This window comes from Salmo salar, chromosome ssa15 (assembly GCF_905237065.1).
Source record: "Salmo salar chromosome ssa15, Ssal_v3.1, whole genome shotgun sequence".
NCBI lineage: Eukaryota > Metazoa > Chordata > Actinopteri > Salmoniformes > Salmonidae > Salmo > Salmo salar.
The window spans coordinates 29,108,877-29,136,113 of record NC_059456.1 but is presented as its reverse complement, the minus strand read 5'-3'; the positions used below and the strand labels follow the sequence as shown (position 1 = coordinate 29,136,113).

General features: G+C 41.8%; 1 protein-coding gene across 1 annotated transcript; it reads right to left on the bottom strand.

The window, feature by feature from the left end:
- Window positions 1-711: 711 nt before the first annotated feature.
- Window positions 712-20,319, bottom strand: opn8c (opsin 8, group member c). Its single transcript, XM_045696065.1, has 4 exons — window positions 20,238-20,319; window positions 15,115-15,408; window positions 5,491-5,822; window positions 712-1,068 (listed from the first exon to the last, which is right to left on the bottom strand). The coding sequence occupies exons 1-4, from the start codon at window positions 20,317-20,319 to the stop codon at window positions 712-714; spliced, it is 1,065 nt and encodes a 354-aa protein (XP_045552021.1).
- Between the last annotated feature and the right edge of the window lie 6,918 nt (window positions 20,320-27,237).

The following is a 27,237-nucleotide window of genomic DNA, read 5'->3' as shown; positions in this document are numbered from 1 at the left end:
CAAATTGCCCTTGTCATTTTACAGTAACAGTCAAACATTTAATTTGGGAGATATTTCATTGGTTAAGTCAAATCTCGAAATCAGACACAAACAAAATGCACATGGCATATATACTGAACAAACATATAAAACGCAACATGTAACTTGCTGGCTCAGTTAAAGTTGCTAATAAGCCCTTACACCTTTGATAATTTTCACTCCCTTAGCTGTCAGACACTTGTGCATATTGTGGAGGCACGTGCGAACGCGGAAATGGATGGCTGAGGAATGAGGGGAAGGGACTGATTTGTGATTCAGCCTCAGTCTCAGGAGCACCAACCCCGATTCACTTTTCAACTAATAGCAAACCTATTGCAGAGTCCACTCCCCTCTCTTTCTCATCATCCAATCAGTGTTCAGGTGGGGATGGGAAGGAACTATTAGACAGGTGCCAGTGCTTGACTTGGATTGAAATAGGTGCCGGTACTCATTTTGGGTGCCAATACTGTTCATATTTAGGTGCAAGAACTCCACAATGCTTTTGATTTCATATTCTATAAGAGGAACAGGAGCTCAAGCAGTAGAACATTTGAGGTGCCGGTGATCAGCTCCGGTGAGCTCCTGCCCAAGTCAAGCACTGGACAGGTCTATGGTCCACAGCCGAGGGGGTCACTCTGATCTTGGACACTCAGCAGAAGATCGCCCCAAAGTGTGCTCCCTGTGTCCCTGCTGCTATTCCTCCCCTAGGACTCCCCCTCCAGACATCCCCAGCTCCTGGAGCTGGATCTGGATGGGATGTGGCCCCCCGGGGAGTCCCTCCTGGCCCGTGGCAGAGCGGACCCCCACACGATTCCCGGCTAACCGGGGGCAGAAGGAGCGCAACAGGCAGCGCAGCTCCTGACGGAAGGCCTTGTTGAAGTAGAAGTAGATGAAGGGGTTGTAGACGTGAGAGCTCTTGGCGAACAGTGCGGGGAACACGAAGCCCCCAGGTGCCATGTACCTGTTGTCCTTGTGGAAGATGAAGAGGAAGGAGACAACGGCGTAGGGAGCCCAGGCCATCACAAAGCCAAGGCTGATGCAGAAGAACATCTGAGGGGGACGACAGAGAAATTATGTTGTGTCCAATATCTAGACCCAAATCCATACATTATTTGCTAAATTTAACTTTTTACCCCCAATTGGTAGTTACAGTCTTGTCCCATTGTTGCAACTCCCATATAAACTCGGGAGAGACATGCGTCCTCCGAAACATGACCCTGCCAAGCCGCACTGCTTCTTGACACGCTGCTTACTTAACCCAGAAGCCAGCCGCACCAATGTGTTGGAGGAAACACTGTACAGCTGGCGACCAAAGTCAGTGTGCATGCTCCCGGCCTGGAACTAGGAGTCACTAGAGCGCGATGGGACAAGGTCATCCCAGCCGGCCAAACCCTCCCCTAACCCAGACGAAGCTGGGCCAATTGTGCGTCGCCTCATGGTTCTCCCGGTCATGGCCGGCTGCGACACAGCCTGGGATCAAACCCAGGTCTGTAGTGACGCCTCTAGTGCTGGGATGCAGTACCTTACACCGCTGCGCCACTCAGGAGGCCAAAATCCAACTCTATCTCGTAAGCTCTCATGCAATAACTGGTATCATTGGGTAGATTTGAATATACAGTATGTACTAAAGACAACTCTTTCAACGTTAGAGTTGGCTTCCGTATATGCAGCTAATTCAAGCCTACCTAATGACACCACTAGTACTGACTTCTGTACTGACTTTACTGAGCAAAATGCAGCACAAAAATGACATACGTGCCTTGGGCTGCATTGAGGCAGCCCAATTCAGATTTTCTTTTAAATCTGCTCTTTTGCCCATAATTGGGCAAAAGGTCAGAATTGGGCTGCCTGTGTAAACGCAGCCTTTGAAACGACAAAGGACATCTGTAGTAGAGAAAGAGTCACAAGCCTGATAAATTTTTTAAACTTCTCAAAGAGCATACAGTACCAGTCAAAAGACATCAAAACTATGAAATAACACATATGGATACATGTAGTAACCAAAGAAGTGTTAAACCAATCAAAATATATTTAATATTTTAGATTCTTCAAAGTAGCCACCCTTTGGAATGAAAAAATGTACTCTGTAGCACATTGCACATTTACATCCTCTTTCACTTACACTTTAACCTCTATGGGACCGGCGGGACGAATTCGTCCCACCTACGTAACAGCCACTGCCAGCCTGTGGCGCGATTTTCAAAACCTTAAAAATCCTATTACTTCAATTTCTCAAACATATGACTATTTTACAGCCATTTAAAGATAAGACTCTCGTTAATCTAACCACACTGTCCGATTTCAAAAAGGCTTTACAACGAAAGCAAAACATTAGATTATGTCAGCAGAGTACCAAGCCAGAAATAATCAGACACCCATTTTTCAAGCCAGCATATAATGTCACCAAAACCCAGAAGACAGCTAAATGCAGCACTCACCTTTGATGATCTTCATCAGATGACAACCCTAGGACATTATGTTATACAATACATGCATGTTTTGTTCAATCAAGTTCATATTTATATCAAAAACCAGCTTTTACATTAGCATGTGACGTTCAGAACTAGCATACCCCCCGCAAACTTCCGGGGAATTCGCTAACATTTTACTAAATTACTCACGATAAACGTTCACAAAAAGCATAACAATTATTTTAAGAATTATAGATACAGACCTCCTCTATGCACTCGATATGTCCGATTTTAAAATAGCTTTTTGGTGAAAGCACATTTTGCAATATTCTAAGTACATAGCCCAGGCATCACGGGCTCGCTTATTTAGACACCCGGCAAGTTTAGCACTCACCATAATCATATTTACTATTATAAAAATGTCATTACCTTTTGTTGTCTTCGTCAGAATACACACCCAGGACAGCTACTTCAATAACAAATGTTGGTTTGGTCCAAAATAATCCATCGTTATATCCGAATAGCGGCGTTTTGTTCGTGTGTTCCAGACACTATCCGAAATAGTAAAGAAGTGTCGCGCTTGGCGCAATTCCTGACAATAAAGTTCAAAGTATTCCATTACCGTACGTCGAAGCATGTCAACCGCTGTTTAAAATCAATTTTTACGTCATTTTTCTCGTAGAAAAGCGATAATATTCCGACAGGGAATCTCCTTTTCGGCAAACAGAGGAAAAAAATCCCAAAGGCGGGGGCGGTCGGGGTCACGCGCATAAGCTAGTGTCTCTTGATGGGCCACTTGAGAAAGGCGATAATGTGTTTCAGCCTGGGGCTGGAATGACGACATTCTGTTTTTTCCCGGGCTCTGAGAGCCTATGGAAGACGTGGGAAGTGTCACGTTAGAGCAGAGATCCTTAGTAAATGATAGAGATGGAAAACAAGTTCAACAAATGGTCAGACAGGCCACTTCCTGTAAAGGAATCTCTCAGGTTTTGACCTGCCATTTGAGTTCTGTTATACTCACAGACACCATTCAAACAGTTTTAGAAAATTTAGGGTGTTTTCTATCCATATGTAATAAGTATATGCATATTCTAGTTACTGAGTAGGAGTGGTAACCAGATTAAATCGGGTATGTTTTTTATCCAGCCGTGTCAATGCTGCCCCCTAGCCCTAACAGGTTAAACACAATTACCTTTTCATCGTAATACACGCTATTTAACTCAAGCTAACTAATGTTTTTTATTATCCATACTATTGTCAGGCGGTGGTTAACTGGTGCAGTGAATCAGGCACAGGAGAGCAGAAATGAGTGTACAAGGTTCCACGACAGCACCAGTATACAGACAATACTCAAAGTGCGGAGAAATACCGGTCACTCGAAAATAACGGGCGTAAATACATAACCCGGCAAACATAACCAGCCGACAAGTACCGCCATGAACAATCAATAAACACGCACACTAACATGTGGGAAACAGAGGGTTAAATAATGAACATGTAATTGGGGAATAGAAACCTGGTGTGTAGAAAACAAAGACAAAACAAATGGAAAATGAAAAGTGGATCGGCGATGGCTAAAAGACCGGTGACGTCGACCGCCGAACGAACAAGGAGAGCGACCGACTTCGGCGGAAGTCGTGACAGCTATTTACTGTAGCTACTGTAACTAGGTTTGCCACATGATGAGCCGACATCTCTTTATAAATTAATGATAAGTACCCATTAATCCTTGAAGAATATAACTGAATAAATGCCTCATGAGCTTAGTTCAACTGTCGTAACCCATAAGAACCCAAAATATAAGCTTTTTTATTCAAATGTTTGTTAACAAAATAAAAGTAAACACAAAAAATTGCCTCAAAACATTGTTCCACTATAATTTTGATATCATGGATGGCCAATCCTTGCATCCATAGCTCTGTCTATACATTGGAGTGTTTACATTTCTCCAGCCCCATCCCGAAGCTAATTCCTCCTGAAGCTAGCAAACTAGCCTCTTAAGCTGACAGTCCCTGAAATTGGGTACTAGAATTACTTATATATGCATATATTTACATGACTGATTTGATTGATTTCCCACCATTTTATAAGTCAGAAGACAGCCACCCAGACCTTACTAGGACCATGGCAACGTCCTCTGTCGTATAAACGTGTATTTGGCAAAGCAATGGCTGAATTTGTCTTGAGCAGGCGGATATAAATACTTAACTCTACTTAACTCTACAATAAAAAAAAACTAAAATAAGGTAATTTTGTGTGGAAGTCAAACATTTATTTTATGTCAGAAGCAGCCACATTGCATATGCTTAGAATGACAAAATCGAGCCCTTTATAATTCTATTTCTATTTTTTGTTGTGTTTTCTTGACAAGTTATTGGTATTATAATGTGTCTTTTTTTTGTGATACTGTCAACTCATCCCGTGGTATAAGCACATTCATAACTGTTTTATACCACCTCAAATGAATGTCACTCTTAAGGTATATGTGCAGTCTATATGGGCATATTACAAGGTTATGACGCACATCATTCCATTCAATGTAATAATGTGACACAGAGGTTAATAAATGACATAACACCCTGTTATAACATCTGGTATGTAGACTCTTACGTAGCATGTAATAACATATGACATAAGATGTCATCCAGACTGTATAATGCCAGAGCATACGACAGGATGAACAGATCTGTTTAACACTTTTTTGGTTACTACATCATTCCATATGTGTAGAAAATAGTAAAAATAAAGAAAAACCCTGGAATGAGTAGATGTGTCCAAACTTTTGACTGGTACTGTATGTGAAAACCTTGTATGGAATATCTGACAATCGATTGGTCTTGTATCAAATATAAAGATACTATGTTCACTGTGACAGAAGGTAAATTTTTTTCGTAGATTTGAGTAATTCAACACAGTTCTATCTAGCGCTGCAGTAAGCTCTACATCCGCTCTCCCTGAGTGAAAGACGTATGCACTGTGACAGACAGTCCTCCACTGAGTCAGAGAGGTTCAGGCTCATTGCCGTGGTTCCTCTTTAAGCAGGACATAAAACCCTTCTCACCATGGAGAGACGTTTTTCGGCATGGCGCAGGTTGGTCCGGATCCCCCGGGCTGACAAGGCGTAGGTGAAATGATAGACTTTGTAGAGGATCTGGATCTGGGACATCACGATGAGCAGGACGGGCACCAGCATGAAACAAGAGAAGGAACAGATGACGTAGAAGGCGTCTTTAAAGGAGGTGTGGTAGCTGTGCCAGGCGATGGTACAGGACAGGCCGTAGGGCTCGGGGACGTACTCGCCCCAGCCGAACAAGGGGAAGGAGGACCAGACGGTGGCGACTAGCCACGAGGCACAGCACACCAGCCGGATGTTGGCACCATTCAGCCAGACTGCTGCAAGGAAAGAGACATCCATCGCCTGGTTATATTCTTAAAGGGAGGGTGACATCTGAGATTGTCATTATGTTTGGATGATTCAGTGATTAATCAGTGCTTGATTTGGTCAAGAACACACCAGTACTGAGTACCGCACCTCAAATTCTCTACTGCTTGAATACCTTGAATACCTGTCTTTGTAACGGGTGTCGTAAGGATATTAGACCAAGGTGGAGCGGGAACGTGTATACTCATCATCTTTATTAAATCAAAAGAAGGAAAAACAAACAAATCACGTATACAAAACAACGAATGACACTAAACAGTCCTGTCAGGTGCACAGACACAAAACAGGAAACAACTACCCACAAACCCCCATAGCACAAACACCCCTATACATAGGACCTTCAATCAGAGGCAACGAGGAACAGCTGCCTCCAATTGAAGCTCAATCAACAAACCCTAAACATAGAAGTAGAAAAACTAGACTGAACATAGAAAAACACTGACCTAGAACATAGACCAAAAACCCCGGAACACTCTAAACAAACACCCCTCTTACATAATAACATAGCCCAACAAACCCCGAAACACTCTAAACAAAACACCCCCTGCCACGTCCTGACCAAACTACAATAACAAATAACCCCTTTACTGGTCAGGATGTGACAGTCTTATAGAATATTGGCTTAAAAACATTGCAGTTACGGCACATAAATGTAAAGTCCATGGGCAAATAAGGCCATTTCTCCAAAAGAAATGCTATGTGGTCTCCATTGATCTGACACATAGATGGTAATTAGAGAGCACCAATCGATCTCACAGGCTCCCGACTGAGATGAGAAGACTGACTGATGACTAACCTGTCCTGTGGCATTATTCCTCTCAACTCCTGTCCTAATCCACACCTGATCCTAGTACTCAGGGCTGAGTTTGAGTTTATTTTATTTCTACAGGGACAGTGTACATTAATCAACGTTTCAGTAAAAGTGCCGGTTTTAGCCAGCCGGCTAATATTCAACCACAGTCCCTGGGCAGGTTATTAAAAACAATTACAATGCAGACAATCATTGAGCAGTGAGCACGCACAGAGCAACATAGGACAAGCAAGGCATAGCATACAGATAGAGCAACATAGGACAAGCAAGATGTAGCATACAGACAGAGCAACATAGAACAAAAAGCAACAAGACAAAATCCATAAAAGCAACAAAGTGTTTCCACACCTCACAAGCTACAGACAACAGACAACATGGAAAGCGGCAATACACAGCTAGGGATTATGTTCACAAATCTGATTGACCTTTAGCCATGTCTTCATGCATTTTGTGAAAGTGTGATATGTGGTGCAGTTATGTGTGTCTGATGGCAGTGTATTCCAGACATAGGAAGCTCTCACAGAGAAAGCGGATTTACTAAAGGTGCTTTTCCTTAAGGGAACTGTTACGGCATTCGTCAGAAGGAGTGGACCAAAGCGCAGCGTGGTAAGTGTTCATAATTTATTATATATAACGAAACACAAACAAAGAAAAAAAACGAAAGCCAACAGTTCTGTCAGGTCACTGATAACAGAACAGAAAACAACTACCCACAAACACAGGTGGGAAAAGGCTGCCTAAGTATGGTTCCCAATCAGAGACAACGATAGACAGCTGCCTCTGATTGGAAACCATACCTGGTGAAAACACAGAAATATAATGACATAGAATGCCCACCCCACACCCTGACCTAATAAAATATAGAAATAAACCGTCTCTCTCAGGTCAGGGCGTGACAGTACCCCCCCCCCCCAAAGGTGCAGACTCCCGGCCGCAAACCTGAACCTATCGGGGAGGGTCCGGGTGGGCATCTATTCTTGGCGGCGGCTCTGGTTCGGGGTATAGCCCCCACTCCGCCCGCTGATCCCCCCGCTTCTGTGTCGCCGGAGGAACCAGACCGTGGATCATCGCCGGAGGCTCTGGACTGCGGGCCGCCGCTGAAGACTCCGGACTGCGGGCCGCCGCTGAAGACTCATGGCTGCGGGCCGCCGCTGAAGACTCCGGACTGCGGACCGCCACTGAAGACTCCGGACGCTGGAGGCTCCGGACTGGGGACCGTCGCTGGAGGCTCTGGACTGGGGGACGTCGCTGGAGGTTCCGGACTGTAGGCCGTCTCAGGAGGTTCCGGATTGTGGGCCGTCTGTTGCCTTGGATCATCACTACAGGTTCCGTGCCATGGATCATCACTGGATGCTTCTTGCCATGGATCATCACTGGAGGCTCCGGGCCATGGATCATCACTGGAGGCTTCGTGCCATGGATTCTCACAGGAGGCTCCGGGCCATGGATTATCACTGGAGGCTTCGTGCCATGGATCATCCCTACAGGCTCCGGGCCATGGATCATCACTGGAGGCTTCGTGCCATGGATCATCCCTACAGGCTCCGGGCCATGGATCATCACTGAAGGCTTCGTGCCATGGATTATCAATGGAGGCTCCGGACCATGGATTATCACTGGAGGCTTCGTGCCATGTATCATCACTACAGGCTCCGGGCCATGGATCATCACTGGAGGCTTCGTGCAATGGATCATCACTGTAGGCTTCGGACCATAGATCATCACTGGATGCTTCTTACGTGGAGCCTGAACAGGTCTCACCGGACTGGGGAGACGCACTAGAGACTGGGTGTGCAGAGCAGGCGCAGGATATACTGGGCCGTGGAGGCGCACTGGAGGTCTGGAGCATATGGCTGGCACAACCCGTCCTGGCTGGATGTTTACTTTAGCTCGGCAAGGGCGGAGCGCTGGCACAGGACGAACTTGTTTGTGCTGGTGAACGGGGGGTACCGTGCGTAGAGCTGGCGCAGGATAACCTGGGCCGAAGAGACGCACTGGAGACCAGGAACGCTGAGCCGGCACAATTCTGCTTGGCTGACTGCCATCTCTAGCACGGCAACTGCGGGAAGCTTGCACTGAGCGCACCGGGTTGTAGCTGCGCACTGTGTCCCAGCATAACACGGTGCTCGCTCAGTCACTCGCTCCCCACGGTAAGCACGGGGAGTTGGCTCAGGTCTCAACCCGGACTTCACCAATCTCCCCGTGTGTCCCCCCCCCAACATTTTGGGGGAGCTGCCTCTCGGGCTTCCGTTGTTGCCGTGCTAGTTCCTCATAGCATCGCCGTTCTGCTCTCGCTGCCTCTATTTCCTCCTTCGGACGGTGATACTCCCCGTCCTGCCTCCAGGGTCCCTTCCCGTCTAGGATTTCCTCCCAGGTCCATTCATCCTGACCACGCTGCTTGGTCCCTTGGTGGTGAGTAGTTCTGTGACGGCTGTCGTTAGAAGAAGGGGACCAAAGCGCAGCGTGGTAAGTGTTCATAATTTATTATATATATAACGAAACACTTAAACAAAGAAACAAAACGAAAGCAAACAGTTCTGTCAGGTCACTGATAACAAAACAGAAAACAACTACCCACAAACACAGGTGGGAAAAGGCTGCCTAAGTATGGTTCCCAATCAGAGACAACGATAGACAGCTGCCTCTGATTGGAAAACATACCTGGCCAAAACATAGAAATATAATGACATAGAATGCCCACCCACACCCTGACCTAAAAAAAAATAGAGAAATAAACCGTCTCTCTCAGGTCAGGGCGTGACAGGAACTATACAGTCACCTCTCATGGCAGACCTGAGCACCCTACTCGTCTCTTACAATTAACACAGGAGAGCGGAAAGCCCTGCTACTAGTTAATTGGAGAGACAAAGAGTTACCGAGAGAAAGCTGGAGAGGTGTGTGTGAGAGAGTGAGAGAGAGAGAGAAAGGTGCGAGAGAGTGGGAGAGAGATTATTATTACATTTTTTTAATGTAATCTTTATTTAACTAGGCAAGACAGTTAAAAACAAATTCTTATTACAATGACGGCCTACCACAGCAAAACCCAGACGACGCTGGGCCAATTGTGCGGCGCCCTATGGGACTCCCAATCACGGCTGGATGTGAACCAGGGACTGCAGTGAGATGCCACTCAGGAGCCACTGGGCATACAGACAGACAGACAGACATGCACACAGACACACACGAACACAAAGTGAGAGCGAGACAGGAGACGCTCAAATCCAAATCGGTCCTTAGCCCCCTCTCATAGGCACTTCATTTAGTTTTCCAAGGTATTGTAGTATTACAGCACCTCCACCTTACCCTGTGATAGGCTAGGTGGAATTGTGCCCATATTGTCTTTAATGTCTTTCAGATCAGAGCAAGGGACAGAACAGGGCAGCAAGCATTCTGTTATAGCCACCCTAGGGATGGTGAGTTGTTGTTGCTACAACAAGAGAGAGATCAAGCCTGTTTAACCTGTTAGGGCTAGGGGGCAGCATTGACACGGCTGGATAAAAAACATACCCGATTTAATCTGGTTACCACTCCTACCCAGTAACTAGAATATGCATATACTTATTACATATGGATAGAAAACACCCTCAATTTTCTAAAACTGTTTGAATGGTGTCTGTGAGTATAACAGAACTCAAATGGCAGGTCAAAACCTGAGAGATTCCTTTACAGGAAGTGGCCTGTCTGACCATTTGTTGAACTTCTTTTCCATCTCTATCATTTACTAAGGATCTCTGCTCTAACGTGACACTTCCCACGTCGTCCATAGGCGCTCAGAGCCCGGGAAAAAACAGAATGTCGTCATTCCAGCCCCAGGCTGAAACACATTATCGCCTTTCTCAAGTGGCCGATCAAGAGACACTGGCTTATGCGCGTGACCCCGACCGCCCCCGCCTTTGGGATTTTTTCCTCTGTTTGCCGAAAAGGAGATTCCCTGTCGGAATATTATCGCTTTTCTACGAGAAAAATGTCGTAAAATTTGATTTTAAACAGCGGTTGACATGCTTCGAAAGTACGGTAATGGAATACTTAGAATTTTATTGTCACGAATTGCGCCATGCGCGTGACACTTCTTTACTATTTCGGATAGTGTCTGGAACGCATACGAACAAAACGGGCGCTATTCGGATATAACGATGGATTATTTTGGACCAAACCAACATTTGTTATTGAAGTAGCAGTCCTGGGTGTGTATTCTGACGAAGACAACAAAAGGTAATGAAACTTTTATAATAGTAAATATGATTATGGTGAGTGCTAAACTTGCCGGGTGTCTAAATAGCGAGCCCGTGATGCCTGGGCTATGTACTTAGGATATTGCAAAATGTGCTTTCACCAAAGAGCTATTTTAAAATCGGACATATCGAGTGCATAGAGGAGGTCTGTATCTATAATTCTTAAAATAATTGTTATGCTTTTTGTGAACGTTTATCGTGAGTAATTTAGTAAAATGTTAGCGAATTCCCCGGAAGTTTGCGGGGGGTATGCTAGTTCTGAACGTCACATGCTAATGTAAAAAGCTGTTTTTTGATATAAATATGAACTTGATTGAACAAAACATGCATGTATTGTATAACATAATGTCCTAGGGTTGTCATCTGATGAAGATCATCAAAGGTGAGTGCTGCATTTAGCTGTCTTCTGGGTTTTGGTGACATTATATACTGGCTTGAAAAATGGGTGTCTGATTATTTCTGGCTTGGTACTCTGCTGACATAATCTAATGTTTTGCTTTCGTTGTAAAGCCTTTTTGAAATCGGACAGTGTGGTTAGATTAACGAGAGTCTTGTCTTTAAATGGCTGTAAAATAGTCATATGTTTGAGAAATTGAAGTAATAGGATTTTTAAGGTTTTGAAAATCGCGCCACAGGATAGCAGTGGCTGTTACGTAGGTGGGACGAATTCGTCCCGCCTAGCCTAGAGAGGATAACTACCTATAAATGTGTATGCAATACATTATAAATACAGCCTATAAATAGACCACAGAGAAAAAACTGGGCTCTTAACCTGTTGAGGACAGACGTTCCGCTAGCGGAACCCCGTTCCGCCTGCGGAACCCCTAGCCAACAGCCAATGGCATCGCACGGCGCGAAATACAAAACCAACTAAAATACCACAATTCAATTTTCTCAAACAATTAACTATTTTACACCATTTTAAAGACAAGACTCTCATTAATCTAACCACATTGTCCGATTTCAAAAAGGCTTTACAGCTAAAGAAAAACATTAGATTATGTTAGGAGAGTACATAGACACAAATAATCACACAGCCATTTTCCAAGCAAGCATATATGTCACATAAACCCAAACCACAGCTAAATGCAGCACTAACCTTTGATGATCTTCATCAGATGACACTCCTAGGACATTATGTTATACAATACATGCATGTTTTGTTCAATCAAGTTCATATTTATATAAAAAAACAGCTTTTTACATTAGCATGTGATGTTCAGAACTAGCATAACCACCGAAAACTTCCGGTGAATTTACTAAATTACTCATGATAAACGTTGACAAAATACATAACAATTATTTTAAGAATTATAGATACAGAACTCCTTTATGCAATCGCTATGTCTGATTTTAAAATAGCTTTTCAGCGAAAGCACATTTTGCAATATTCTGAGTACATAGCTCGGCCATCACAGGCTTGCTAATTTGACACCCACCAAGTTTGGGGCTCCCTAAACTCAGAATTACTATTAGAAAAATTGGATTACCTTTGCTGTTCTTCGTCAGAATGCACTCCCAGGACTTCTACTTCAACAACAAATGTTGTTTTGGTTCCAAATAATCCATAATTATATCCAAATACCTCCGTTTTGTTTGTGCGTTCAGGTCACTATCCGAAGGGTAACGCGCGAGCGCATTTCGTGACAAAAAAAATCAAAATATTCCATTACCGTACATAGAAGCATGTCAAACGCTGTTTAAAATCAATTTTTATGCTATTTTTCTCGTAAAATAGCGATAATATTCCAACCAGGCAACGTTGTATTCATTCAAAGGCTGAAAGAAAAAGTCTCATGAACGCGCATCTCAGTCTCACTGTCCCCAGGCTGACCACTTACAAACTCTGCTGCTGTACTTTGCCCAGAGACAGCAGACACCCCATTCCACTTTTTGGCGGCTTTAGAGAGCCAATGGAAGCCTTAGAAAGTGTCACGTTACAGCACAGATGCTGTAATGTCGATAGAGATGCAACAGAAGGACAACAAATTGTCAGACAGGGCACTTCCTGTATGGAATCTTCTCAGGTTTTGGCCTGCCATATGAGTTATGTTATACTCACAGACACCATTCAAACAGTTTTAGAAACTTTAGAGTGTTTTCTATCGAAATCTACTAATTATATGCATATTCTAGTTTCTGGGCAGTAGTAGTAACCAGATTAAATCGGTTACGTTTTTTATCCGGCCGTGAAAATACTGCCCGCTATCCCAAAGAAGTTCAACCGCAGAGCTTTGAAGGCATGACATCATCATACAGAGTGGTGATTTCCTGTTTACTGATATCATCATCATCACCATCATCATCATCAACAACAGTAGTGGTAGTAGTGGTAGACTTCGCAGATTTTAAGTTTGTCGTTGTTGATGTCTGTAAGAAGGACCGCTTTGTATGATGATGTCATGTTGTCATATATTATAATATGGTTACACTTTACTTGACATCCAGCGTCATAACACGTTATGACACGGTCATAACCATGTCATAATATGGCATAATAGCTGATATAACCTGGTTCAGTCTGCTTTCCACCAGACACTGGGAGATGAATTCACCTTTCAGCAGGACAATGACCTAAAACACAAGGCCAAATCTACACTGAAGACAGTGAATGTTCCTGAGTGGCGAGTTACAGTTTGACTTAAATCTACTTGAAAATCTATGTCCAGACCTGAAAATGGTTCTCTAGCAATGATCAACAACCAATTTGACAGAGCTTGAAGAATTTGTTAAATAATAAATGGGCAAATGTTTCACAATCCGGGTGTGGAAAGCTCTTACGAGATTTACCCAGAAAAACTCACAGCTGTAATCCCTGTCAAAGGTAACTGTAACATTGACTCAGGAGGTTGAATAGAAATCAAGATATATTAGTGTTTTATTTTTCATATTCTTTCCACTTTGACATTACAGAGTATTTTTTGTAGATGGTTGACAAAAAATGACAAATCCATTTTAATCCCACTTTGTAACAGAACAAAATGTGGAAAAAGTCAGGTGGTATGGATACTGTCTGAAGGTACTGTATATTAGTCCCTGGAGAGTTCCTGGAAAGACCCCAATGGACACAAACAGGATATATATTTCACATTTTATTTCACATTTATTTAACAAGGCAAGTCAGTTAAGAACAAATTCTTATTTACAACGACAGCCTACCCCTGGCCAAACCCTAACCCGGACAACACTGGGCCAATTTTGCGCCACCCTATGGGACTCCCAATTACGGCCGGTTGTGATACAGCCTGGAATCGAACCAGGGTCTGTAGTGACGCTGAGATGCAGTGCCTTAGACTGCTGCGCCACTCGGGAGTAGGATGACACACACACACACACACACACACACACACACACACACACACACACACACACACACACACACACACACACACACACACACACACACACACACACACACACACACACACACACACACACACACACACACACACACACACACACACACACACACACACACACACACACACACACAAACAATGTGTGATGATCCTTAAGTCATTTTTGGGGGTATCTGTACTTTGTTTGTGCATTGTGCAGCAGCTGGGAGCAGTTGTGTAAATTACTTAAGTAAAAATACTTTAAAGTACTATTAAGTCGTTTTGGGGGGTATCTGTACTTTATGTAGTGTGCAGCAGCTGGGAGCAGTTGTGTAAATTACTTAAGTAAAAATACTTTAAAGTACTATTAAGTCGTTTTGGGGGGTATCTGTACTTTGTGTAGTGTGCAGCAGCTAGGTTGGGTAAGCTTGTAGGGAGTCTAGCATTCACTTAGCCTGGTGAAATATTTATAGAGTTCGCTGGTTTGAAAACCCCGACAGGTCTAAGTGAAAATCGCGCCGATGTGCCCTTGTGCAAGGCACTTGACCCTAATTACTCTTATAAGTCGCTCTGGAAAAGAGCATCTGCTAAATTACTAAAATGTAAATGTAATATTGACCTTGCCTGGTACAACAAAACCAATAGAATAGTCCCAAACATGCAAACCCCACTATCTGGTACTCCAGCCTGCCCCCCCATCCGAATAGACTAGGCTCTACTCACCATAGACCAGCCCCCCTCCCATCCAAATAGACTGGGCTCTACTCACCATAGACCAGGCTGCCCCCCCTCCAAATAGACTGGGCTCTAATCACCTTAGACCAGGCTGCCCCCCCCTCCAAATACACTAGGCTCTACTCACCATAGACCAGGTTATAGAATGTTTTCAGATAGCGGATCACGCTGATGGCGGCGATGGTGAACATGCCACACAGGCCGAATATGTAGCAGCCCAGACCGTAGTAGACGCACGTGACGTGGTGCCCCAGCCAGGCATGGTTAAACGATGACAGAATGGACAGCGGGTAGAAACAGATGCAACATAGGAAATCCACCACGGCCAGGTTGACGCAGAGGAGCTCTGAATCCACCATCTTCTTCCTCCGTCGGTAGGAGATGACCAGCACCAGGCCGTTGCCAAGGACGGACAGAAGCACTGGTTGGAAGAGAGACAAGGAAGGGGAAACAAAGAATCTCTATAGAGATGGGAGAAAAGAGTGATGATTGATATGGTCTATCGTTGGATTGTTTTTCATGAATGATTTTTGTATTTTCTTGTGTATTTCTAATTGTGTCATTTGTTTTGTAATTGTGTGATGCAGGGCTCCCTTGAACAAGATACCTTAATCTCAATGAGACCTGCTAAAATAAAGGTCAAATAAATAAAAGTTCTCTCTCAATTAGGGATAAGAGTGTATGGGATGTTGGAAATGTTATATTGATATGGTTTGATCATGTCAAAATATAGGGCACCGTACATTCTGAACATGTCATTTCTCATGGTAGTCTGAATATATACAGTAAGATCTGGTGCAATAACCACAGGTATCTTCGAAAAGAAAGTTTCCTCAAGCAGTGATCGCAATGGATCCTGAATATAACCTGTCTGAAATATTAAACCAACACTTCCATGTATTACACCTGACATTATATAAGACCTACAGTATCATGTTCCTGTAAGACAGATACCAGTCACCAGATGACCTTTCTACTGTTAAGGTGTTTGGCTGGCAATCACAGCTAACCCCCTGTAGTGTGTTCACTCAATATGTAAACATCACAGAGGAGGTGTGAGAAATAACTCTGCAGAACACTGAGCCACAAGTCACCGTGGATAGAGAGTGATGGATTTCCTGAAATAGCAGCTGTTCCAGGCAATAAGGCATTCAGGTGACTCAAAATAATGACCCATGTCTGCAATAACGTGTGTCCGCAATATTGAAATGAATTAGGCCCGTATAACAAACACATGAACTACTGAAACCTAAAAGAAGAAGACTTTGATAGTGTGTGATTTCTGTTTCTACAATAAGACTGTCAGATATTCCAATAGAGGTACAAATAACACCCCTGACATCAGTGGAGGCTGCTGAGGGGAGGACGGCTCATAATAATGGCTGGAACAGAGCAAATGGAATGGCATCAAATACATGGAAACCACTGATTCCGCTCCAGCCATTGCCATGAGCCCGTCCTCCCCAAATAAGGTGGCACCAACCTCCTGTGGCTGACACAGAGACAAATGAAAGGATGATGAAAAGATTAAGAAAATCAGCCTAGCCTGGTCCCAGATCAGTTTGTGCCATCATGTTAAGTCCATTTATCATTGTCAAGACAAACATGTTTGTAATGACGAGTGACAAGGATAGCTCAAACAGACTTGGAGGAAAAAGAAAGACTAGCCCCACTCACATCAAAAATATAATTTGACTAATTTGGATTTAAAAAACACTATGTGACAAAATAAATAAACATTTGGTCACAAAAAAAATGCCATGTCCATTCCTGAGTGTATTTACAAACCAAACATCATAAGTCTGTTTATTTAACAGGTGGACACAGAACCTCAGGTGAAAGGAAATACAATACACTGTAATATTGTTGAGACCACATTTTACTAGGTATAGCCATCTATAACACTATAGTTGACACATGTTATAAAATACCATGAAATACTGATATTTCTATAAAGTGTCAATTGTAGTGATATAGAGCGCAAAGTATTCAGACCCTTGACTTTTTCCACATTTTGTTACGTTACAGCCTAATTCTAAAATATATTCAATATTATTATTTTTCTCATCAATCTACAAAAAAATATCCCATAATGGCAAAGCGAAAACAGGTTTATACATTTTTGCAAATGTATTAAAAATAGAAAACAGAAAGAGCTTATTTACATAAATATTCAGACCCTTTGCTATGAGACTCAAAATTGAGCTCAGGTGGAACCTGTTTCCATTGATCATCCTTGATTAGAGTCCATCTGTGGTATATTTTATTGATTGGAAATGATTTGGAAAGGCACACACCTATCTATATAAGGTCCCACAGTTGACAGTGCATGTCAGAGCAAAAACCAAGCCATGAAGTTGAACGAATTGTCCGTATAGCTCTTTATTTTATTTATTTCACCTTTATTTAACTAGGTAGGCCAGTTGAGAACAAGTTCTCATTTACAACTGCAACCTGGCCAAGATAAAGCAAAGCAGTGCGACAAAAACAACAACACAGAGTTACACATAAACAAACGTACAGTCAATAACACAATAGAAAAATCTATGTACAGTGTGTGTAAATGTAGAAGAGTAGGGAGGTAAGGCAATAAATAGGCCGTAGTGGCAAAATAATTACAATTTCACAAATTAACACTGGAGTGATAGATGTGCAGAAGATGACTGTGCAAGTAGAGATACTGGGGTGCAAAGGAGAAGAAAAAAAAATATATATATATATATATATATATATATATATATATATATATATAATAAATAACAATATGGGGATGAGGTAGTTGGATGGGCTATTTACAGATGGGCTATGTACAGGTGCAATGATCTGTAAGCTGCTCTGATAGCTGATGCTTAAAGTTAGTAAGGGAGATATGAGTCTCCAGCTTCAGTGATTTTTGCAATTCGTTCCAGTCATTGGCAACAGAAAACTGGAAGGAAAGGCAGCCCAAGCATGAATTGGCTTTGGGGGCGACCAGTGAAATATACCTGCTGGAGCGCGTGCTACGGGTGGGTGCTGCTATGGTGACCAGTGAGCTGAGATAAGGTGGGGCTTTACCTAGCAAGGACTTATAGATGACCTGGAGCCAGTGGGTTTGGCGACGAATATGAAGTGAGGGCCAGCCAACGAGAGCATACAGTTCGCAAGTGGTGGGTAGTATATGGGGCTTTGATGACGAAACGGATGGCACTGTAATAGACTGCATCCAATTTGTTGAGTAGAGTGTTGGAGGCTATTTTGTAGATGACATCGCCACCGTTCCTTGACTTCGGCGATGTCATCTACAAAATAGCCTCCAACACTCTACTCAACAAGTTGAGTAAAGGATGCTTTGTTGCGAAATAGGACACCGATTCTAGATTTAATTTTGGATTGGATTAATTTCGGATGCTTAATATGAGTCTGGAAGGAGAGTTTACAGTCTAACCAGACACCTAGGTATTTGTAGTTGTCCGCATAGTAGAGTAGAGCGCCATCATTCTTAAATGAAAGAAGTTTGGAACCACCAAGACTCTTCCTAGAGCTGGCCGCCCGGACAAACTGAGCAATCAGGGGAGAAGGGCCTTGTTCAGGGAGGTGACCAAGAACCTGATGGTCACTCTGACAGAGCTCCAGAGTTCCTCTGAGAAGATGGGAGAAACTTCCAGAAGGCCAACCATCTCTGCAGCACTCCACCAATCAGGCCTTTATGGTAGAGTGGACAGACAGAAGGTACTCCGTAGTAAAATACACATTACAGCCCACTTGGAGTTTGCCAAGAGGCACCTAAAGGACTCTCAGACCATGAGAAACAAGATTCTCTGGTCTGATGAAACCAAGATTGAACTCTTTGGCCTGAATGCCAAGCGTGACGTCTGGAGGAAACCTGGCACCATCCCTACGGCAAAACATGGTGGTGGCAGCATCACGTTGTGTGGATGTATTTCAGCGGCAGGGACTGGGAGACTAGTCAAAATCAAATCAAATCATATTTTATTGGTCACATACACATATTTAGCAGATGTTATTGAGGGTGTAGCTAAATGCTTGTGTTCCTAGCTCCAATAGTGCAGTAGTATCTAACAATTCACAATACACACTAATTTAAAAGTGAAATAATTGAATTAATTAATACATAAATAATCAGGATCGAGGGATGATGAACTGAGCAAAGTACAGAAAGATCTTTGGTGAAAACCTGCTCCAGAGCACTCAGGACTTCAGACTGGGCGAAGGTTTAGCTTCCAACAGGACAACAACCCTAAGCACACAGCCAAGACAACGCAGGCATGGTTTCCGGACAAGTCTCTGAATATCCTTGAGTGGCCCAGCCAAAGATCGGACTTGAACCTGATCTAACATCTCTGGAGAGACATTTACATTTTAGTCATTTAGCAGACGCTCTTATCCAGAGCGACTTACAGTAGTAAATGCATACATTTAATTTCATGTTCTATTTTTGTTTTTCTCCATACTGGCCCCCCATGGGAATCGAACCCACAACCCTGACGTTGCAAACACCATGCTCTACCAACTGAGCCACAGAGACCTGAAAATAGGTGTGCAGCAACCCTCCCTATCCAACCTGACTGAGCTTGAGAGGATCTGCAGAGAAGAATGGGAGACACTCCCCAAATACAGGTGTGCCAAGTTGTAGCTTCATACCCAAGAAGACTCGAGGCTGTAATCGCTGCCAAAGGTGCTTCAACAAAGTACTGAGTAAAGGGTCTGAATAAATGTGATATTTCATTTTTTTTGAGAGAGAGAGATTTGCACAAAAAAATTAAACCTGTTTTTGTTTTGTCATTATGGGGTATTGTGTGTGTAGATTGATGAGGGGGAAAAAAAACAATTTAATACATTTTAGAGTAAGGCTGTAACGTAACAAAATGTTTAAAAAGTGAAGGGGTCTGAATCCTTCCCGAATGCAGTATACCGTAGGTGGCTATACATAGTACTGTGGATTACTTACATACCACAAATAAACTACATGAAATACTTTAAAATATGAATAAAGTCTGTGAAACAAACATTTCAAATATTTTACAGATAAATCTGTATGATTTAATATTGTCCACAAAGTCGTTAATATCATGTAGCACGGTTACTTCTAAAGTGTAATTTGTAGGAAGAACCTGACCACTAAAATAATAAAAATAATAACATGTGCTATAAATCTCAATCAGCTATGCATCAACATCAGCGTGTCTGTATTCTAGGATACATTTTCTAGATGATCAGATATGAAAGTGATAATAACGAAGTCCAACTCACCGATTGACAGGATTGTAAATCCCACACCTATATCAGCACCAGGTGCGAGTTTGGAGGAGAAAATAGAGACAGTCCGGTTCATTTTGGATACAAACTCAGGAAAAGGTAGATCACCTCACTTTTGAATCCGACTCAACATTTAAAAGCCAGCAAAAGCAAATATGCGTGGCATTAGATCACATGTTCGTATCAGTCGCCTTTAGCATAAAGTGAAATGTCCTACGCTCGCGCCATCAATTATCATGTGTATTCTCTTCTAGTCGCTATCTCTGAAGAGACCAATAATTATGGGATTATGTGGTCAAACTCAGACAGATGTTTTCTCTGAAGCTTGTGGAGTTGCAGCCTGGTCTCATAGTAAATGTAAAACCGGGACCATCAAATTAGTGTGATATACTTAATTAAGGCTGGGGTGGATGGGTGGGCGTATAACGCGAGAGGTTGCGTGTTTGAATCTCATCAGTGACAACTTTAGCATTTTAGCTCATTAGCAACTTTTCACTTACTTTATAGCTACTTTGTAACTACTTAGCATGTTAGATAACCCTTCCCCTAACCTTTACCCTTTTAGCTAAGCCTTCCCCTAACCGTAACCAGCTAGCCACCTAGCTAACATTAGCCACAACAAATTGGAATTCGTAACATATTGTATGTTTTGCTAATTCACAAAATATCATACAAATTGGAATTCGTAACATATCGTATGGAATGGATGATGGACATCTACAAATGAATACATATCATACGAAACGTAACATATCATACTAAATGGAGGTCCCTCGGATTTACATACAGAATAATACAAAATGCTCTGAGAGCAGGTTGCAGCAGACTGACCATATACCTTGGACTGCTCTATATGGTGCCTTTATTCTCTGTGTTGAAACATACAGCTATAGATACACTGTACCTTCTAGCTAAAGACAGACTATTTTGTGTGTGACTCATTTTTTTATTTTTACATTTTATTTCACCTTTACTTAACCAGGTAGGCTAGTTGAGAACAAGTTCTCATTGCGACCTGGCCAAGATAAAGCAAAGCAGTTCGACACATACAACAACACAGAGTTACACATAGAATAAACAAACATCAGTAATACAGTAGAAAAAGTCTATATACAGTGGTAAGGTAAGGGAGGTAAGGCAATAAATAGGCCATGGTGGCGAAGTAATTACAATATAGCAATTAAACACTGGAATGGTAAACCCATTACTCAGGTGCACAGCATGCACTTTATTCAATTATCTTGATATGAAGACTTAAAAACTTTTCCAGTGTATATAAATAATTGCTGTGTGCTTATCAATCATGTTCAGATTCAGACTCTACTTTATTTCACTTTTTGGTAAGAAATGTAATTGATAAACATCCTACCACAATAAATTAGCTCCTTTACCCCTTTATAGTAAGCATTTTTGGGTGTAATTAAGGGTAAATCTGTTTCGGGCGTCGACTAGAGGAGACCAAGGCGCAGCGTGTAGAGTGCTCATCGTATTATATTTTGATGGAAACGAACACTAGACAAAATAACAAAATGACAGCCAACAGTTCAGTCAGGTTTACAAACTAAACAGAAAGCAACTACCCACAAAAACAAAGGGAAAAACAGGCTGCCTAAGTATGGCTTCCAATCAGAGACAGCGATAGACAGCTGCCTCTGATTGGAAACCATACCGGGCCAAAACATAGAAAACAAAACACAGAATGCCCACCCACCTATCACACCCTGACCTAACTAAACAGAGAAAACACAGCTTTCCTAGGTCAGAGCGTGACAAAATCTGGAGTTGTGACATCAATTTTTGGACATACAGCGCTTTCAGAAGGTATTCACACATTTAATTGTAATGTTTTGTCAATGATCTAGACAAATTCTAACATTTGTAAAATCAAAATAAAAGAGCTTTAATTGTCTGCTTATATGTCCCCTTTATTTATCCTATGGTTCTGACTTGGTGTGCAAGGAGAATACTGTAAGAACGACCCAATTTCTGAATTCTGTTGCTGTACATTTCAGAAGTGCTGAACAAATAGTTATATTTACTATGTCCGTCCTAGCTCGGTCATTAATGTCTTAATTGAAATTACGGATTGCCTCATATCCGCTTGTCGTCCCTTTATGCCATCGTTTGTACATCTCAATTGTCAGTAGAAAACATATTTGTTTAAGGAAGTCAGCCATATCAGCTACAGTTGAAATCGGAAGTATACATACACCATAGCCAAATACATTTAAACTCAGTTTTTCCCAATTCCTGACATTTAATCGTAGTTAGAATTCCCTGTTTTTGGTCAGTTAGGATCACCACTTTATTTTAAGAATGTGAAATGCCAGAATAATAGTAGAGAGAATTATTTATTTCAGCTTTTATTTATTTCATCACATTCCCATTGGGTCAGAAGTTTACATACACTCAATTAGTATTTGGTAGCATTGCCTTTAAATTGTTTAACTTGGGTCAAACGTTTTGGGTAGCCTTCCACAAGCTTCCCACAATAAGTTGGGTGAATTTTGGCCCATTCCTCCTGACAGAGCTGGTGTAACTGAGTCTGGTTGGTAGGCCTCCTTGCTCCCACATGCTTTTTTTCAGTTCTGCCCACAACTTTTCTATAGGATTGAGGTCAGGGCTTTGTGATGGCCACTCCAATACCTTGACTTTGTTGTCCTTAAGCCATTTTGCCACAACTTTAGAAGTATGCTTGGGGTCATTGTCCATTTGGAAGACCAAGCTATAACTTCCTGACTGATGTCTTGAGATGTTGCTTCAATATATCCACATCATTTTCCTACCTCATGATGCCATCTATTTTGTGAAGTGCACCAGTCCCTCCTGCAGCAAAGCACCCCCACAACATGATGCTGCCACCCCCTTACTTCACGGTTGGGATGGTGTTCTTCGGCTTGCAAGCCTCCCCCTTTTTCCTCCAAACATAAAAATGGCCATTCTGGCCAAACAGTTCTATTTTAGTTTCATCAGACCAGAGGACATTTCTCCAAAAAGTACCATATTTGTCCCCATGTGCAGTTGCAAACCGTAGTCTGGCTTTTTTATGGCGGTTTTGAAGCAGTGGCTTATTCCTTGTTGAGCGGCATTTCAAGTTATGTCGATATAGGACTCGTTTTACTGTGGATATAGATACTTTTGTGACCTGCTTCCTCCAGCATCTTCATAAGGTCCTTTGCTGTTGTTCTGAGATTGATTTACACTTTTCGCACCAAAGTACGTTCATATCTAGGGGACAGAACGCGTCTCCTTCCTGAGCGGTATGACGGCTGCGTGGTCCCATGGTGTTTTACTTGCGTACTATTGTTTGTACAGATGAACGCGGTACCTTCAGGCATTTGGAAATTGCTCCCAAGGATGAACCAGACTTGTGGAGGTCTGCAAAAAAAATTTGTGGAGGTCTTGGCTGATTTCTTTAGATTTTTCCATGATGTCAAGCAAAGAGGCACTGCGTTTGAAGGTAGGCCTTGAAATACATCCACAGGCTATCAGAAGCTTCTAAAGCCATGACATCATTTTCTGGAATTTTCCAAGCTGTTTAAAAGCACAGTCAACTTAGTGTATGTAAACTTCTGACCCACTGGAATTGTGATACAGTGAATTATAAGTGAAATAATCTGTCTGTAAACAATTGTTGGAAAAAGTACTTGTGTCATGCACAAAATAGATGTCGTAACCGACTTGCCAAAACTGTAATTTGTTAACAAGAAATTTGTGGAGTGGTTGAAAAACGACCTAAGTGTATGTAGACTTCCGACTTCAACTGTATGTTTTTTAAAAGTCAGTAAATGAGGTTGAATGAACTGTTTTGCTGCCAGACAAGGTGCTGTTGATAGCCAGGTGTAGCAGTGGTAAGGATTCACTTCACAAGTCTGTAAGCGCTTTCCACACCTGGATTGTGCAACATTTGCCCACTATTCTTTTCAAAATTCTTCAAGCTCTGTCAAATTGGTTGTTGATCATTGCTAGAAAACCCTTTTCAGGTTTTACCATATATTTTCAGCAGATTTAAGTCAAAACTGAAACTTGGCCACTTACTGTAGGAACATTCACTGTCTTCTTGGTAAGCAACTCCAGTGTATTGTCCTGCTGAAAGGTGAATTTATCTCCCAGTGTCTGGTGGGTAGCAGGCAGAACCAGGTTTTCCTCTTGGATTTTGCCTGTGCTTAGCTCCATTCGTTTTTTTTAATCCTGAAAAAAACCCTCAAGTCCTTAATGATTACAAGCATACCCATAACATGATGAAGCCACTACTATGCTTGAAAATATGGAAAGTGGTACTCAGTAATGGATTGTATTGCATTTGCTTTGTGTTCAGGACAAAAAGTAAATTTCTTTGTCACATTTTTGGCAGTATTATTTTAGTGCCTTGTTGAAAACAGGATGCATGTTTTGGAATATTTTATTCTGTACAGGCTTCCTTCTTTTCACTCTGTCAATAAGGTTGGTATTGTGGAGTAACTACAATGTTGTTGATCCATCCTCAGTTTTCTCCTATCACAGCCATTCAACTCTGTAAATGTTTTAAAGTCGCCATTGGCCTCAGTGAAATCCCTGAGTGGTTTCCTTCCTCTCCGGCAACTGAGTTAGGAAGGACGCTTGTATCTTTGTAGTGACTAGGTTTATTGATACATCATCCAGAGTGTAATTGTTAACTTTACCATGCTCAAAGGGATATTCAATGTCTGTTTTTTGTTTAACCCACCTACCAATAGGTGCCCTTCTTTGTAAGGCTTTGGAAAACCTCCTTGGTCTTTGTGGTTAAATCTGTGTTTAAAATTCACTGATCGACTGAGGGACCTTACAGTTAATTGAATGTGTGGGGTACAAAGATGAGGTAGTCATCATAAAATCATGTTAAAACTATTATGAGACTCGCTTAGATAATTAATTTGATGATACAGCAGTAGCAATACAAGGATATAACATCTATAGAAAAGACAGAAATGCCATATCCCTGTAATGCCTAGAGAATATCTTATGTCAAGTGTTAATGAAGTGTTGTGGTTGTAGGTTCACTTGGCACGTCTTTATTTTAATTTAACCTTTATTTAACTAGGCAAGTCAGTTAAGAACAGATTCTTACTTACAATGATGGCCTAGGAACAGTGGGTTAACTTCCTTGTTCAGAACAACATATTTTTACCTTGTCAGCTCAGGGATTCAATCTAGCAACCTTTCGGTTACTGGCCCAACGCTCTAACCACTAGGCTACCTGCTCTAACCTGCCGCCCCGAGATCTTAAGACTTTTGCGATGTTGCTATAGGCCACTAACTGTGAACAGTCAGTATCTACATAATATGTGTGAAATGCTTGATAATGTATGTGATGTAAACAGATAGGTCTACTTTCTTGGGGACCTGAATATTGTCTGGGGACCTGAATATACGCCTTCCCTGTGGCTCAGTTGGTAGAGCATGGTGTGTGCAACGCCAGCATGGTGTGTGCAACGCCAGGGTTGTGGGTTCGATTCCCACGGGGGGCCAGTACAAAAAAAATAAAAAAATAAATGCATGAAATGAAAATGAAATGTATGCATTCACTACTGTAAGTCGCTCTGGATAAGAGCGTCTGCTAAATGACAAAAATGTAAAAATGTCTGGTTTTCATCAAGCTGTCTGCTCAAGAGGAAGCTTTTCACTGTAACCAGTGTATGTAATCTGGTTCAGGTTATTAATCAAACTACCAGGGTGTTTACAAATACTACAGGAACAAGATCATCCACATGTATCAATCACATTTTTACTAATACTACTAATACTTTGTTCTAAAGTTGTATCCGTACCCATTGATCACAATATAGTGGCTATATCCAGGAAAGCGAAAGTTCCAACAGCTGGGGCTAAAATAGTGTATAAAAGATCCTACAAAAGATTTTGCTGTGACTCTTTTGTTTGTTGGTCTGACGTGATTACAGTTTTTCCCAATTGTTAAAGACAAGTTTTCTGAAACTACATCTCAGTTACTCAAAACTCTAAACACAAAACAGCCAATTTCCCCAAACCCCACAGACATCTTGCAAAATGAAACACAGCAATGCAAATCATGTACTCCCTGCTCAAAATGAAACTCTGCATACAAATGAGACAGACACACACATCAAATGAATCTAACTTAGTGACAACCAAGATCACACTGATGACATATTCAAAACACTACTATCAGAACCTATTTCAGTGTAAAGACTAAGATGTTGTTGTTATATTGTATATTCTTTGTGTGTACTAAAAAAAGAAAGGAACACAAATGCAAACATTTTAGTTTTATATTTTAACATGACTCAATACATTTCAGGTTTTCATTTTTTATTGAATTTTTGTAAAACATAATTCCACTTTGACATTATGGGATATTGTGTGTAGGCCAGTGACAAAAAAAATCTACATTTAATTAATTTCAATTCAAGCTGTAACACAAAAAAATATGGACAAAATGAAGGGGTGTGAATACTTTTTGAAGGCACTGTATAAAATGTATGTTATTGAGCTAACATGCACTAATGTGATTAGCATGACGTTGTAAGTAACAAGAACATTTCCCAGGACATATATGGGCAGAAAGCTTAAATTCTTGTTAATCTAACTGCACTGTCCAATTTACAGTAGCTATTAGAGTGAAAGAACACCATGTTATTGTTTGAGGAGAGTGCACAGTTATGTACTTAAATGTACCAATAAACCAATTAGGCACATTTCGATAGACTTGATAGAACATTTTGAACAGTAATGCAATGGTTTATTAGATTAGTCTAAAATGTTGCACGTACACTGCTGCTATGTAGTGGCCAAAATCTAAATTGCGCCTAGACTCCTAAGTCATATAATGGCCTTTCTCTTGCATTTCAAAGATGGAACAACAAAAAAATATAGAAAACACATGTCTTTTCTTTGTATTATCTTTTACCAGATCTAATGTGTTATATTCTCCTACATTAAAGTAACATTTCCACAAACATCAAAGTGTTTCCTTTCAAATGGTATCAAGAATAAGCAT

What these genes read in the sequence shown, in the direction of transcription:
- opn8c (XM_045696065.1), bottom strand. Translation starts at nt 20,319, where the DNA reads ATGAACCGGACTGTCTCTATTTTCTCCTCCAAACTCGCACCTGGTGCT. An exon ending in ATTTACAATCCTGTCAATCG is followed by an intron (nt 15,409 to 20,237) that starts GTGAGTTGGACT and finishes TCTTCCAACCAG; the next exon opens with TGCTTCTGTCCGTCCTTGGC. An exon ending in ATTCTATAACCTGGTCTATG is followed by an intron (nt 5,823 to 15,114) that starts GTGAGTAGAGCC and finishes CTTTCCTTGCAG; the next exon opens with CAGTCTGGCTGAATGGTGCC.